The 17,736-nt window shown below is 38.5% G+C and overlaps 1 protein-coding gene across 3 annotated transcripts in view; it reads right to left on the bottom strand.

Moving 5' to 3' along the window:
- The window catches only part of LOC133622555 (signal peptide, CUB and EGF-like domain-containing protein 3), a 236,710-nt gene that overhangs the window by 119,829 nt on the left and 99,145 nt on the right, over nucleotides 1–17,736 (bottom strand). For all 3 annotated transcript variants that reach the window (XM_061985394.2, XM_061985402.2, XM_061985388.2), the window contains exon 3: nucleotides 15,784–15,909. In XM_061985394.2, the coding sequence (XP_061841378.1) occupies nucleotides 15,784–15,909 (126 nt within the window). The remainder of the gene's footprint in view (nucleotides 1–15,783; nucleotides 15,910–17,736) is intronic.

The following is a 17,736-nucleotide window of genomic DNA, read 5'->3' as shown; positions in this document are numbered from 1 at the left end:
AAAAGATGGAGCTAACTGTTTTAATGACATTCAGACTTTACTTAAATCAATAACGGAGCAGCATCTCCTCATTCGCAGGAAATGTGTCCCGTGAAAAACCATCCGACTGGAAGTCTCTAATAACTATAGTTCCTTGGGTGAATAATTCAACTCACTACACCGGTATGTTTTAGCGCTTTCATGGCAGATATAGGTAAGAACTTTACACTACTTTATATTAGAAATGGCAAGTGCGGCTTCATAGCTTACCAAAGTCGTAATAAAACATTTTGATAGATTTTTGAGCGCCGTGTGTAATGTTTTATATTTTCAATCGAACATATAAAATGTTGGTGTTGTTTACTCGAGTCATATTGCAGTCTACACGTATCTCTTGTGTGTGACTGCCATTATATTGCAGTGTACACATATCTCTTGTGTTTGACTGCCATCTACTGGTCACGCTTATAATTTCACTATGTACCAAATAAAATAGCTTCGAGGTCAGTAAGCAAAATCAGAATTATTCCGTACATTAGGTGCACCGGGTTATAAGACGCACTGTCGAGTTTTGAGGGAAAAAAATATATTTTAAGTGCGCCTTATAGTCCGGAAAGTACAGTAGTTATAGGTATAAATCAGGGGTCTCAAACTCCAATTTACCTGGGGGCAGTATTCCACTAGAAAAGCTTTGTTGAATAAATTCCAATCTTCTCAAATTTCCTTATATTTATTTTTTTTAACACAAAATAAGATAAAAAATAAATAGACAAATTAAGAATTAATAAGAAAATAAGCAATGTGACAATCATTGGTACTTTAACTTAACTTTAACTTAAATACATGTTTTGGGATGTGGAATATATTTTAATTCCACTTGGTGTCACTCTCGTGTTTATCCAACTCACGGAAAACAAATAAAGGTGTGACCCTTTAATTGCTGACAGGCACTATGCGCCTGCCTGCCCGTCCCGGCAGCCTGCCTGTTTGGCTGCTCATCCTGTTATGTGATTATGTGCCTGAGCCTTTTGTTGCAGTGGCTTTTTGTTTATTGCCAGCATAGTTTTTATTTGTTTAATAATTGACAGTGTAAATAATGAAAGACTTGGCGCACTCACCACTCTTGTCCTCGCTGCTTTTTGGGATCCACTACAGTAAGCCACAACATATACGTATAATGTACATATAATAATTATTTAAAGTGTTGTGAACGCAGCGTGCTGTGTCAAATGTCCGCGTATGCCCAATAGAAACGAGGCACGATGACGAAAATATTGCTGCTTAACTTTACAAATACATTTGGCTAATCGACATCAGTAAAATGTGGCATAATTACTGAGTAAACCATCTTGCAGGAAGCATAAACATGACAAACCTACAGCGTAGGGCTCGTCGATCCTGGTATCTGGCAACCTCAGTTATGGAGAGTGGGAAGGGACTACAGCATTTTGATCGTGATTGCAGTACCATTTCTGGCCACATTATTACAAATGGTACCTTTAATAATAATTAACCAAAAAATATTATTGACTATACTATTGATATTTCGTAAAGTACAGTGGAACCTTGATTCACGAAGCTTCTATTTGCGTTTTTTTCGGTCTACGAACGTATAGGTCGGAGTGCGCTCAATGTCTCGATGTACGGTCGCTTCATTAATGTTTTCTAGAGCTGTCAAAGTTAACGCGATAATGACGGACAATTAACACTTCTTTTTTGGCCCTCAGGCCGTGCCGTAGCGGGAGGAACTTGAATGCAGTTCACTCGCTGCTGATGAGCCACAAGCGAGCAGAAATGGACAAAGGAAAGTCAACCTCATGGAAAAATCAGGTGCAAAGCCATGGCAAGTTGTTCTCCCGACAAGAAAGGACTATTTTTCGCCGTGAGAAGAGGCGACATCCCTGCAGCAAACGCCTGCTGCGCGTGTTGTTCGGTGCTTCACTTCCGTGTTCAGATTACGGTTAAAGTGCAGTAATAACATAACATTTAGATTGTTACTGTGACTGATTAGTAAGTAAGATGACATAAAAGTTCAACAGAAATGAAAGACGGTCGGCAGGACGTAGAAAGGAGACTTTTTTTTTATTGCTGTCGATCCGACATTAAAACATGTCAAGACACTTTCTCAAAACAATCACACACTTTTTAGCCTTCAAAATAAAAGCGCTACGCTATACAGCCGGTTTAACTATGTTTAGGGTTTTTCCTTAATATGCGGGCTTTATATTAGCCGCCACACCTAACAAAATAAAGTAATATGATGTATTGTCGCGTCCAGAAGAAAACAAACAAAGTCTGACGCTCTTTTTAGCTTTTTTGGCCAATTTTATGCTAACAACGGGCCCAATTACAACAAGTATTTCCTTCGTGCACACACGTCTGCCTCAGTGCTTCACTTCTAGACACACATTTGTTCATTTTCTGCCAACACGGTGTGTTCACAGACCATGGGAAAAGTGAGCCAGCAGGTAGTTACAGTATGAATGGTTATATATAGTTTATTATTTGCGCACTAGTGACTAAAGATGCACCAAAAATTTGGCCGGAAAAAGACGTACTTTAATCACCGGAACAGTGCTCTCGAAACCGATGTTGTGATGACGTGAGCTACAGGCAGGGAGTCGTCTGGGGCGGAGGCAGCATGTCCGCGCTGTGGACGTACTTTAATATATTCGAGATGTACCCGCGGACAGCGATCTTCACAATTTAAGATGACACTGGCGGCTTTTAATGAGAGAAAGGCTCCCAGCAACGCAAAGCAAGTGTGACGTCAGGCTCTCTGCAGCTCTCTTTTCGTCACGGACAAGGCGCGACAGAATCTAAACAGAGTCATTAAACACGAGTACGGCCTCCAATAACACCAGAAATAAATGCTAGATTTGTTGCCAGTCGTTTTTATTAAGGAATGAGTGCCTAAAAGGACTGGAGAAATCTCTAAAACAAAACAAAAAATTCTCAACAAAGTACATTGTACAATAAGCAGCATTCAAAAATATAACAATACAATATTATGTAGAAAAAATATATATGGTAATACTATACAGAATATATGCATCATAGCAAATCATGTGACGTCATATCAACCACGTCCCTACCTTTATTTTTTATATATTTTTTTATTTTTTATTTTATTTTTTTGTCATAAAAAATACAATCATGTGTGCTTACGGACTGTATCCCTGCAGACTGTATTGATCTATATTGATATATAATGTAGGAACCAGAAATATTAATAACAGAAAGATACAACCCTTTTGTGCGAATGAGCGCCAAAAACATGCACCTGGGGATAGGTTGATTGGCAACATTAAATTGGCCCTAGTGTGTAAAAATGTGAGTGTGAATGTTGTCTGTCTATCTGTGTTGGCCCTGCGATGAGGTGGCGACTTGTGTACCCCGCCTTCTGCCCAATTGTAGCTGAGATAGGCTCCAGCGCCCCCCACGACCCCAAAGGGAATAAGCGGTAGAAAATGGATGGATGGATGGATGGAGTGTGAATGAGTGTAAATGGGGGATGGAGGTTTTTTGGGTTGGTGCACTAATTGTAAGTGTATCTTGTGTTTTTTATGTTGATTTAATAAAAAAATAAAAAATAAATTCTTTTTTTTTTTTTTTTTTTGTGCGGCCCGGTACTAATCGATCCACTGACCGGTACCGCGCCACGGCCCGGTGGTTGGGGACCACTGCTCTAAAGCCTTTCTGCCAGTGGGCTCAGCTGGAATTGTTAATTTCATGGTGGACTGGAATGAAAAACAGCAAGAAAAGAGAGACAGTGTTTGTTGACATAGTTCTCATGAGCCGGCTAATGCACCAATCTCAAATCCGTCCTTTAACTCATCGCTCCAACTCCTCTCCTCTGAACTGTGGAGAGACTCTTGTTCAAACCCGATCTGTGTGTCACAACAAAAGTAGATTGACTGCTCACGGAGAGACTTGGGGTATTTGCATCTGCAGTAGGGAAATGAGGAGTTATGCTTGGCCTAAGCAGTCCCTGTGATCTCCTGGGTGTGATGTATATAGTAAGTACAGTATGGCTTGTGTTGGTTTAAATAGGCGTGTCGGGGCCCTGCATCTCCATGACACCACTGATACTTTTTTGAAAGTGATTTTGAAGTGCTCATCTTCAGGAATCATCTGCCAGCAGATCTATGGCTGTAACTACAGTGTCCTTGTGAATTCCAAGCCATCCATCATATTCCTCTGTACTCTGTAGTGCACAACTAAATCTCAGACTCCAATCTTCATTTATAGGGAGAGGGTAAAATCATTGCATGAGCACTTTACACAAACTCCATTTTAAAATTAAGAAACCTTGAGGAGGAAGACGTTTTGTGTAATGAGTCATATGTCTCCAGTCTCCACCATTTGAGAAAAAGATAAAAGTAAAAGTTCACTGGCACTTGGAAAATGGTGTCTCAGCATTACATGGCTTGGGATTCAGGCATACAATTTACTTCTCATCAATTTTAAATGGCATTAAGGGACATTCTCAATGTTACAGAAAAGAACAATTACAACTTTTACAATAATCAATTTGCAAAACACCAATCACTTCGCGGGGTTGATTGATGAAACCTCTTCAACGTTGTTGCTTGAAAGATGTGGATGCATCTATGCACCTATTGTTATAGATCATTGTATGCCATTGGAGGGTTTAAAGTAAAGGTCATTAATTTATTGCATAGGGAATTGAGCTTAGTCAAATCAATACGAACCGAAAGTAAGTCAACTAGAATCAAAGGAACACAGCCCACGGGTATCCTTTGAACAAGCTAAAAAGCACAAATGCAAGTAAACAATGTTGTGACATAACTCTAGCAGTGGTCACCAACCTTTTCGAGCCTAAGATCCCTGGTCTCAGCCAAAAACAAAAGCAATACCTACCCATTATTAAACATTTAATTTTTTGTTTGTCTTTTAAAGACAAAGCTTTGTGGTTTTATTAATGGCTGATGTCAACATTTTGTTTTTTTTCTCATTGTGTTTCTTGTTGTTTTCTCAGTTTTTGCTGGTGTTTTTTTTTGTTATGTGCCTAGAGCCAATGACAAACGAGTCACAAGCCACAGATGACCCCTGTGCCGCACTTTGAGCACACATGCTGTAGGAGCTCACTGTTTATGGCCACTATAGTCCTAGTACTGTAGTATATTTGTTCATCCTATGGTCACATATGCAACGCGAGTCAGCTTACGCTTATGATAATCAGCTGTTCACCTGGCGGGATTTTCCTGTTTGATTAAGAGGGGATGAACAGGTAAGTCCTTCTTTAGCCTCCGCCTTATTTTATCATATATTACTGCCTTTGCGCATGTCAATGTTTACTTTTGTATTCACAATAAATCAACACACAATCTGTACTTTAGTGCAATGTTCACGGACTCTAGTGTTTAGCCTGTTAGCTTCCTGTTGCAGTCAAACGATGATGATGATGACGGTGGCCTCCATGACCGACGGACAGGCCTCGGCCTGGCGGTGGCAAGCCCGACGGGCCGCTCGCCTTTACGGAACCTTACAGTTTGTGGAAGTTGTGGCAGGACTTGCAGCAAAACATCGTACTGCTGGAGAGAGGAAGACGGTTGATTGCTGTCCAGAAAGTGTGGCCGCCTTTCTAATAAAAGCCCTCGCATGCAGGACGATGCTAGAAAATGTCCAATGCGTTGCAACAGTCAGTCTCAATGATTTTTGTGCAGGTCAGGCCATGTGCATTTGCGAGACAAGCCGTTGTAGTGTCCGGCCATGGGGGTGTGGCTGTGGTGTTAAGAGCAGTGGGATGAGAGGCTGAAGAGAGAGAGGTGAGGCGTGCGGGTGTGTTCAGGGATTAAAATGCCTGCTTGTTGGCGGGTCTGTTGGCCTTTGTTCAGGTGGGGGTGTCACTGATGTCATATTAATTTTTTTTTTTTTTAATATTTTCGCAATCGTAGTGTCATAAAGATCGACGGGTCGATTGCGATAGAAGGGTTGGGGACCCGTGTTTTACAGCATGCTTACCAAACATATTCAAAAGTATATTTAAAGCTCCCTATAGTTTGTCACCCGCAGCATTTGACTGCTGCATGACGCTTTTTTAATGGAACAAGCACAAAAAATGCCTTCAACATAGAGGTGGAATTTTGTAGTTTTGGGTGGCAAGAGTATATTTATGATATACATGACAAGGGACTTAACAGGCAGAACTGAGAAGAGAATACTTGGGTTTCTAAAACGGACTGCAACCAAAATGTCATAAATGTGGGGACAGTGGCACTACAGTGGGGAACTAAAAGACTTCCCGCATCTGGTTTTCATCGTAAAGGGGATGTGTGTTTTAGATTAAATTGATGTTGATTCCTCTGTTTTCCCTAAGTCTTTAAAAATCCTTTAGAGCTTGGCCATGTGGTGATTAAATACCATTCGTCCCTCACCTCCAGCAGCAAATAGCCATGATGGTTATGAAAGATGCAATCAGGCTCTTGAATGCCGCTTTGCTTCCCTTACTTGTGTGGTTTCAAAAAGGATACAAAATCTCACTTTGGGTTAAATTATACAGTGAGTGGCATCCCACTCCACATAGACAGAAGCAGTGTGCTGTGATATTACAAACCCCGTTTCCATATGAGTTGGGAAATTGTGTTAGATGTAAATATAAACGGAATACAATGATTTGCAAATCCTTTTCAACCCATATTCAATTGAATGCACTACAAAGACAAGATATTTGATGTTAAAACTCATAAACTTTATTTTTTTTTTTGCAAATAATAATTAATTTAGCTGCGATGAGATGGCGACTTGTCCAGGGTGTACCCCGCCTTCCGCCCAATTGTAGCCGACATAGGCTCCAGCGCCCTCCGCGACCCCGAAGGGAATAAGCGGTAGAAAATGGATGGATGGATGGATAATTAACTTAGAATTTCATGGCTGCAACACGTGCCAAAGTAGTTGGGAAAGGGCATGTACACCACTGTGTTACATGGCTTTTCCTTTTAACAACACTCAGTAAACGTTTGGGAACTGACGAGACACATTTTTTAAGCTACTCAGGTGGAATTCTTTGACATTCTTGCTTGATGTACAGCTTAAGTTGTTCAACAGTCCGGGGGTCTTCGTTGTGGTATTTCAGGCTTCATAATGCGCCACACATTTTCAATGGGAGACAGGTCTGGACTACAGGCAGGCCAGTCTAGTACCCGCACTCTTTTACTATGAAGCCACGATGATGTAACACGTGGCTTGGCATTGTCTTGCTGAAATAAGCAAGGGCGTCCATGGTAACGTTGCTTGGATGGCAACATATGTTGCTCCAAAACCTGTATGTACCTTTCAGCATTAATGGCGCCTTCACAGATGTGTAAGTTACCCATGTCTTGGGCACTAATACACCATACCATCACAGATGCTGGCTTTTCAACTTTGCACCTATAACAATCCGGATGGTTCTTTTCCTCTTTGGTCCGGAGGACACGACGTCCACAGTTTCCAAAAACAATTTGAAATGTGAACTCGTCAGACCACATAACACTTTTCCACTTTGTATCAGTCCATCTTAGATGAGCTCAGGCCCAGCGAAGCCGACGGCGTTTCTGGGTGTTGTTGATAAACGGTTTTCGCCTTGCATAGGAGAGTTTTAACTTGCACTTACAGATGCAGCGACCAACTGTAGTTACTGACAGTGGGTTTCTGAAGTGTTCTTGAACCCATGTGGTGATATCCTTTACACACTGATGTCGCTTGTTGATGCAGTACAGCCTGAGGGATCGAAGGTCACAGGCTTAACTGCTTACGTGCAGTGATTTCTCCAGATTCTCTGAACCCTTTGATGATTTTACGGACCGTAGATGGTGAACTCTCTAAATTCCTTGCAATAGATGGTTGAAAAAGGTTTTTCTTAAACTGTTCAACAATTTGCTCACGCATTTGTTGACAAAGTGGTGACCCTCGCCCCATCCTTGTTTGTGAATGACTGAGCATTTCATGGAATCTACTTTTATACCCAATCATGGCACCCGCCTGTTCCCAATTTGCCTGTTCACCTGTGGGATGTTCCAAATAAGTGTTTGATGAGCATTCCTCAACTTTATCATTATTTATTGCCACCTTTCCCAACTTCTTTGTCACGTGTTGCTGGCATCAAATTCTAAAGTTAATGATTATTTGCACCAAAAAAAATGTTTATCAGTTTGAACATCAAATATGTTGTCTTTGTAGCATATTCAACTGAATATGGGTTGAAAATGATGTGCAAATCATTGTATTCCGTTTATATTTACATCTAACACAATTTCCCAACTCATATGGAAACAGGGTTTGAACATTGCTTCCACCTTGCTGACTTCCTGACAACTTTGTGAGGTTTAAAGGGGAACATTATCACAATTTCAGAAGGGTTAAAACCATTAAAAATCAGTTCACAGTGGCTTATTTTATTTTTTGAAGTTTTTTTCAAAATTTTACCCATCACACAATATCCCTAAAAAAAGCTTCAAAGTGCCTGATTTTAACCATCGTTATATACACCCGTCCATTTTCCTGTGACGTCACATAGTGATGCCAACACAAACAAACATGGCGAATAGAACAGCAAGGTATAGCGACATTAGCTCGGATTCAAACTCGGATTTCAGCGGCTTAAGCGATTCAACAGATTACGCATGTATTGAAACGGATGGTTGTAGTGTGGAGGCAGGTAGCAAAAACGAAATTGAAGAAGAAACTGAAGCTATTGAGCCATATCGGTTTGAACCGTATGCAAGCGAAACCGACGAAAATGACACGACAGCCAGCGACACGGGAGAAAGCGAGGACGAATTCGGCGATCGCCTTCTAACCAACGATTGGCATGTGTTTGTTTGGCATTAAAGGAAACTAACAACTATGAACTAGGTTTACAGCATATAAAATACATTTGGCAACAACATGCACTTTGAGAGTGCAGACAGTCCAGTTTTCATCAATTAATATATTCTGTAGACATACCCTCATCCGCTCTCTTTTCCTGAAAGCTGATCTGTCCAGTTTTGAAGTTGATGTCAGCAGGCCAGGGAAGCTAGGGTCGATATTCTTCTATGCCATCTCTGTCGTAGCATAGCTTTCGTCGGTAAAGTGTGCGGAACAAACGTCCAATTTCTTGCCACTTTCGCATCTTTGGGCCACTGGTGCAACTTGAATCCGTCCCTGTTCGTGATGTTACACCCTCCGACAACACACCGACGAGGCATGATGTCTCCAAGGTATGGAAAACAGTCGAAAAAACGGAAAATAACAGAGCTGATTTGACTCGGTGTTTGTAATGTGATTGAGAAAATGGCGGATTGCTTCCCGATGTGACGTCACAACGTGACGTCATCGCTCCGAGAGCGAATAATAGAAAGGCGTTTAATTCGCCAAAATTCATCCATTTAGAGTTCGGAAATCGGTTAAAAAAATATATGGTCTTTTTTCTGCAACATCAAGGTATATAATGACGCTTACATAGGTCTGGTGATAATGTTCCCCTTTAAGGCAGAGAGCGGAGACCTCAGATACCACGCAATCTTGTTGAGGCACAGAAGGCAACTTTCTGCCTCACGCTCCGCCGCCTTCTGCCACCGCCCAATGCCATTATGCTGCCAACACATGCAATCACAAAGAGTCATGTAGCACGTGCAGCGGTCGGGGGGAAAAAAATGACAAAGCAACATGAGGGAAAATTGTCCCTGTAACAGAAAGAGCAGCCTTAGGGGCCTAAAATCAAAAGTTATGGACATGATCACCAGTTACATGTAGTATAAAAAATACCCTAAAAATCTCAAACATTGAACTAAATGCAAACTTTTCAGGATCAAGAGAATGTTTCGTGCTCCGCAGCTTTGGGCACATCTGGTCTTTAAGGGCTCCGAGGGTCTGATTTTGTCTAGGAACCAGCTTCTTAAGTTGTCCACTCCAGGGCCAGGAGGGAACCAAAAAGAAGCTTAAACCTGGAAGAGGAAGTTGGGGGTCTTGACATGAAACCTCAGGTATACCTCTTCCTCTCCTCTTGTGTTTGTGCTGAGGATTATCACCTTAGAATTTGCTAAAAAGAGAAATCTTAAGGCAAAAGATTGACTTGACAGCTAGATATACCTTTCAGTGCTTAGTTTAATTTTAAATAAATTAACAATGAACTAAGGCCCAGTGTCTTATCACACTGGATTCCACCTGGTGTGTAACCTCGGTTATTTTATGTAACTTAGTAACACTGTCAATATTATTTACAAACTATCACAAGACTTCAAACTGGTTTATTTTAGAGATCTGTCTGTCAACCATTACATCCGGGTTGGTGCTACTCATCGCCAGCTGTTATGCCCGACAACTAAAGCAAATACATCTATCTTTGTGAACAAGACGTCTATATGTGTTGGATGTATGAAACAAGGAAACAGGTAAGTGTTTTATTTGTATTGCAGAGCAATCTGTATAATACGAGCTGTCAGCTGGTGCTGGCGCCGCCTGTACGCGTTCATGCATTCATGTGTCTCTCGCTGTGTAAAGTTAACACTTGCAACGCCGTCTATGATGAATCTGAAAGTTGTCAACTTATATTATGTTGCATTTATGTTAAACTCTAGCGATAATTTTATTGAGTAGGTAGTTATCCAGATGTCCAAATGTTACACTGTATTGGTTGCTTGGTAAGTGTTAATACTAATTATTGTAAGAGTACTCTTGTTGAACATTTGAATCCAGTTCAATAGCTAAATATTGTATTTAATTGTGAAGTTAAATAAATGAAGTGATATAACTTAATGTTAATACTGATGTTGAATTATTTAAAAAAAAATGTTGCCTGTTTATACAGGCCAGGTTTGAAAAAACACATTTTAAAGACCACGTTTGAAAAACAACTTAACAACTGGAGGGTGAGCTGCTAGGCCATAAGACTGCAGTCCAAAAGCGGTCACCTGCTTGTGCAGTACGAGCTGACGTTCTTTTTTTATTTTTAAAACTCAACTTAACATGGCTTAAAATATTGTCATACCAAGCATTGAGACTGAACTCAGATGTGCACAGTGTAAATATTGTATAGTAGTTTGAACATGTTTAGGATTATCTGTTACCTTGTAATATATTCACCTTGCATCGCAAACCTGTGTTGAGAGCATGATTAGCACATTTCCTCCGAGGCTCCTTTGATACTGGCCTATAACTTACATCATCTCTCATTTTTGCTACATGTTACATGGTTAATTTGCGTTGCGCTGCGGCTGTGCTCTGATTTTGCTGCTTGCTGTGCTGACACTAACCAGCTGCATGCAAAGCGAACAGCTGGAGTGACAAGACTAACAAACTCTTGCAGCCGCTTCAAAAACGCACTCGGTGGAATTTAGTCGACTTGAAAGACACAGCATGAAGGATAAAATGTGTGATAAAGCCAAGCTTAGAAGTTGTTTTGGTTTTGCTTGAACATATAACGAATCAAAAGGACTGATGGATGCTCCTCTGTTTGATGCTGCCGCCATACAAGCATTTACTGTAATTACACACCTTCTCGCAAGTCAGGAGCTTGTTCTCGGCACATCAAATGATCCGCGCACAAGTGGATGCATTTGCTAAATGGCTCAGAAAATAACCCTACATTGAAGATCCAAGTGAGGGGAGCGAATGAAGGACAGCAAAGAGTGTAAATACTTTATGACTTTAACTTTTTGAAAGAGGCATGCTGTTATACATTTTCAGTAATATGCCTCCATAAACATGCCCCTTGGGAGAGGCTGATTGGCAGAACTAAATTAACCCGAGTGTGTGAATGTTATCTGTCTATCTAAATCAGGGGTGCCCACACTTTTTCAGCCGGCGAGCTACTTTTCAAATGACCAAGCATCATATATATATATATATATATATATATATATATATATATATATATATATATATATATATATATATATATATATATATATATATATATATATATATATATACATATATACATATATATATACATATATATATATATATATATATATATATATATATATATATATATATATATATATATATATATATATGTATGTGTGGGAAAAAATCACAAGACTACTTCATCTCTACAGGCCTGTTTCATGAGGGGTTCCCTCAATCAGGAGATGAAAAATCTCCTGATTGAGGGAACCCCTCATGAAACAGGCCTGTAGAGATGAAGTAGTCTTGTGATTTTTTTCCCACACATACAGTACATATATTGCGCTCTACCACGGTATTGGATAATCTAATTAAGACATATATATATATATGTATATATATATATATATATATATATATATATATATATATATATTTATATATATATACACACACATAAATATATATATATATATATATATATATATATATACATATATATATATATATATATATATATATATATATATACACCGTATTTTCTGCACTATAAGGCGCACCGGATTATAAGGCGCACCTTCAATGAATGGCCTATTTTAAAACTTTGTTCATATATAAGGTGCACCGCATTATAAGGCGCACCGCACTATAAGGCGCATAGAATAGACGCTACAGTAGAGGCTGGGGTTGCGAGACCTGTTGTGGCTCAATATTGGTCCATATATAAGGCGCACCGGATTATAAGGCGCACTGTCAGCTTTTGAAAAAATTGGAGGTTTTTAAGTGCGCCTTATAATGCAGAAAATACGGTATATACGTATATATATATATATATATATATATATATATATATATATATATATATATATATATATATATATATATATATATATATATGAAGATGACGCAGATCACCTCGGTTCTGTAACAGCTTCTTCCCTCAGGCCATAAGACTCTTGAACGCAGCATAATAATACCCTCAATTCTCCCCAAAAATGGATTAACTCGCTGGAATATAAAGACAATATATATATATATATATATATATATATATATATATATATATACATATATATATATATGTCTTAATTAGATTATCCAATACCGTGGTAGAGCGCAATATATGTACTGTATGTGTGGGAAAAAAATCACAAGACTACTTCATCTCTACAGGCCTGTTTCATGAGGGGTTCCCTCAATCAGGAGATTTTTCATCTCCTGATTGAGGGAACCCCTCATGAAACAGGCCTGTAGAGATGAAGTAGTCTTGTGATTTTTTCCCACACATACATATATATATATATATACATATATACATATATATATACATATATATATATATATATATATATATATATATATATATATATACATATATATATATATATATATATATATATATATATATATATATATATATATATATATATATATATATATATATATATGTATGTGTGGGAAAAAATCACAAGACTACTTCATCTCTACAGGCCTGTTTCATGAGGGGTTCCCTCAATCAGGAGATGAAAAATCTCCTGATTGAGGGAACCCCTCATGAAACAGGCCTGTAGAGATGAAGTAGTCTTGTGATTTTTTTCCCACACATACAGTACATATATTGCGCTCTACCACGGTATTGGATAATCTAATTAAGACATATATATATATATGTATATATATATATATATATATATATATATATATATATATATATATTTATATATATATACACACACATAAATATATATATATATATATATATATATATATATATATATATATATATATACATATATATATATATATATATATATATATATACACCGTATTTTCTGCACTATAAGGCGCACCGGATTATAAGGCGCACCTTCAATGAATGGCCTATTTTAAAACTTTGTTCATATATAAGGTGCACCGCATTATAAGGCGCACCGCACTATAAGGTGCATAGAATAGACGCTACAGTAGAGGCTGGGGTTGCGAGACCTGTTGTGGCTCAATATTGGTCCATATATAAGGCGCACCGGATTATAAGGCGCACTGTCAGCTTTTGAAAAAATTGGAGGTTTTTAAGTGCGCCTTATAATGCAGAAAATACGGTATATACGTATATATATATATATATATATATATATATATATATATATATATATATATATATATATATATATATATATATATATATATATATGAAGATGACGCAGATCACCTCGGTTCTGTAACAGCTTCTTCCCTCAGGCCATAAGACTCTTGAACGCAGCATAATAATACCCTCAATTCTCCCCAAAAATGGATTAACTCGCTGGAATATAAAGACAATATAACATACATCCATAAACGTGGATGCATATGCAAAAGTGCAATATATTTATCTGTACAGTAATCTATTTATTTATATCTGCACCTTATTGCTATTTTATCCTGCACTACTATGAGCTAATGCAGCGAAATTTCGTTCTTATCTGTACTGTAAAGTTCAAATTTGAATGACAATAAAAAGGAAGTCTAAGTCTAAAAAATCCTATTCATATGTGTATATATTTATGACTAATATTTATTTCTTTATGAAACAGACATATTTTCTGTTAAAGGTGTTTTATAAAAATACAAGCATGTTTCATGTTGTAATTGTATGCATGTTCGAAATAAACTCAAACCATAACCATAAGTTCTAGATTCCTTTCTTTCATGAAGACAAGAGTATAAGTAGGTGTATTACCTGATTTGGATGACTTGCATTGATTGGAATCGGACAGGATTCACAGTAGAGCTGATAACTTCCACATTTTCGAATTTACATTGTGGAGGAGAAAAAAAGTCCTCCTTTCTTCCAATACCACATGGAAGTGGTTGGTTTTTGCCATCTTATTTGTCCAGCTTTCATGTTCGTTTTTATACACTTTACAAGAAATACATTGACGGCAAACTACGTAGCTTGCTAGCTTGTGTGCGCTGTGGCTTCCTGAGACTCTTATTTTGTTTGCGCATGCAGGATAGAACAGCACTTTTATTGTGAAGACAGGAACTGTACGGTTAGTCTTTAGGGTTTTGACAGTAGGTACTCCGCAAGAGTCTGTTGAAATATAAAGTGTTTATCGCCTTCTTGTCAGTCTTTTTGTTTCTCAATTCTGAGCTCGCTGAAACCAGCGTTATCTCACAAGATCCTCAGGTGCCGCGAATGTCAATTAAGTGACGAAAATCACGTAATGGTGAAGATTGACAATCTCACATTTTTAGGACAATTTTTTTAATGCCTGGCTGCCGATCAACTGACACCCCCTCCGCGATCGACGCAATGGGCACCCCTGATCTAAGTGAAGCTTTGAGATATACTTATACAAAATAAAATAATAAAATGTGGAAGGGTGAAAACAGGAGTGAAGCCTATGTTTTGAAAAAAAAAAAAAGAAAAAAAAGAGCCACAATGTTTAATTACAATTCTCAGTGTGTCGCTAATTTACACTGGTGAAATATTAAACCATGGGAAAGTAGTCACACAAGAGCTCACAGAGAGATTCAAGCTCAGGGTCAAGCCCTTAAAAAAGTACCTCTTTTTAATCAGACTTATTAAAAATAATAATAAGAAAACAGACCAAGGACACTACTTGCTTTGTGAAATTACGAAAAAGCTATTATAGTATGTTATTTAAGCAGTCAAATAAGAGCTCATTCAATCCCGGGACGTACATTATAGTAGTGTGTTGTGATGTGACAGAGATGATCAATGAATTAACGCAACTACTTGAAAGTTAGCCTGAAATTTTACACATGGGTTATGTTCGCCTGACTAAAAATCAATATATAATATAACAAGGATATAATACAGGTTTTTCTTGTATATTGTTTAAAGATATTAGTCACTTACAGAGAACAAGGAGGAACGCACACACGTATGCACGCACACTAACACACACACACACACACACAAAAACACACACACACACACACACAAGCAAGTCACACACTCACCTAGACAATTGTGCCCATCATGTGCCAAGCGGAAGCCATCATAGCATGTGCACCTGTAATTTCCTGGGATATTGATGCACTCATGGACACAGCCGCCGTTGTATTCAGTTGCACACTCGTCGACATCTGTAAAAGGAAAACAAAATAATTTGAAACACAAAGCAGCCATGTTTTAGTTAGTAAATGTGTTGTTTTTTAACAGGGGGTAGTTGCGTTAGAGGGTTGCAACTCGGTTGAGAAACATTTTTATAAAATGTATATACATTTATATGTATATATCTATACCGTACATTAAAGACCTGAACGGCATGTAAAAACGATTAAATTACAAGTAATATTATTGGGCGTTTTGCCGGTAATATACTAAGACTGTGTGTACAATTGAAAACAAGTTTTCTTAACCATAGGACCTATGGCGCTCCCAAGAGGGCCGCCAAAATATCTGTTTCTCAGCTGTGGTCTGTACGGGCTGCAATGCTACTCAGTTGTGATACACTTTTCCACCACTTGTGGCAGTAATGACAATATTAAATAAACAGAAGACTGTAGCAAAAGTCACAGAGAAGTTTCTTAAGTGCAAAAATTATGACTAAAGTGACAAAGCTGCAGTTTCATTTTGTTAATATTTGTAATTAACACATGTTTTTATATCATTTGCCAAGGTTGTTAGCCTGTTAAACTCTGAGTAGGTTGGATATAATTATTTGAATTCAATTAAAATCAAGAGTAAGACAACTAATTCAGTGTTAATAATTGAGTGGGAGCCCGGTCCCCTCTGCAGTGGAGAAGTTGGCCGTCAAAGTTAAAAAGGTTAAGAACCACTGCTAGAGTGACACGCATTTCTCTCCATGTCCATGACATCATATGCTCCAACAGTCCAACATGAGCTTGTGTTATATGCAGCACACAACATCTTTTGGTTGATATTAGGGATGTCCCGATCCAGGTTTTTGCACTTCCGATCCGATACCGATACTGACCGATACTGGCCTACCCGAGCATGTATTAAAGTTTAAAGTTATTTAGCCTACTTAGTTGTCAGAATCATGTTGAAAAGGGTTTTAATACTCTTGATAACAACTAGCCAGCTGAATTAGGGGAGTTTGAATAATACACAATGGTTTGTAACAAGAAACTGACCTGTTTATTCAAGGATAAACACAAAATAGACACAATTATACATGACAAACAGAAATGGCATCATTGAGCTAGGGCTGGGCGATATGGCCTTTTTTTGATATTGCGATATTTTAAGGCCATATTGCGATACACGATATATATCTCGATATTTTGCCTTAGCCTTGAATGAACACTTGATGCATATAATCACAGCAGTATGATGATTCTATGTGTCTACATTAAAACATTCTTCTTCATACTGCATTAATATATGCTACATTTAAACTTTCATGCAGAGAAGGAAATCACAACTAAAAAAAAATCACTATTTTTTTCACACGGTGTCGATGTGGAAATGTTTGCCTCGGCATTTTGATGGTGTGGGCGTGTGGCACCGAATGGAGATAAGCGTCTCGACAGACATTACAATATTTGAACAATGATGACGAAAACTGTTTTCTCTGTCGTGTCCGTGTGTCGAAAATTGTTATGCGCTTATTTTTTTATTTGATTTTGTGCGTGGCATAGATTTGCCGTGCGCAGAGGACGCTTGAGCAGGCGTGCACCTTAGCGGCTGCGCTAGCATCACAGCTAACGTTAGCCATGCTGCTACCTCGCTCTCTGCTGGGAGAGGGCGTATACGTATGTGACGTATGACGTGACAGTATGTGACGTGTGTAAGAAGGTGCGCTCGCTGTCTGTGAGAGGGAGACACAGGAAAGAGTGAGAAGAGCCTGTCGTGTAATGCCAGCAGCTAAAAGCAACTGCGTGAGAATCCACAGACCTGTGGATGTGTTGAAGGTGAGCTGGAAAATGCGGAACGGAAATTAGGGA

Source organism: Nerophis lumbriciformis, linkage group LG01, assembly GCF_033978685.3.
Source record: "Nerophis lumbriciformis linkage group LG01, RoL_Nlum_v2.1, whole genome shotgun sequence".
Taxonomy (NCBI): Eukaryota; Metazoa; Chordata; class Actinopteri; order Syngnathiformes; family Syngnathidae; genus Nerophis; species Nerophis lumbriciformis.
The sequence above is the reverse complement of the archived record's forward strand: the minus strand, read 5'-3'. Positions and strand labels throughout refer to the sequence as shown.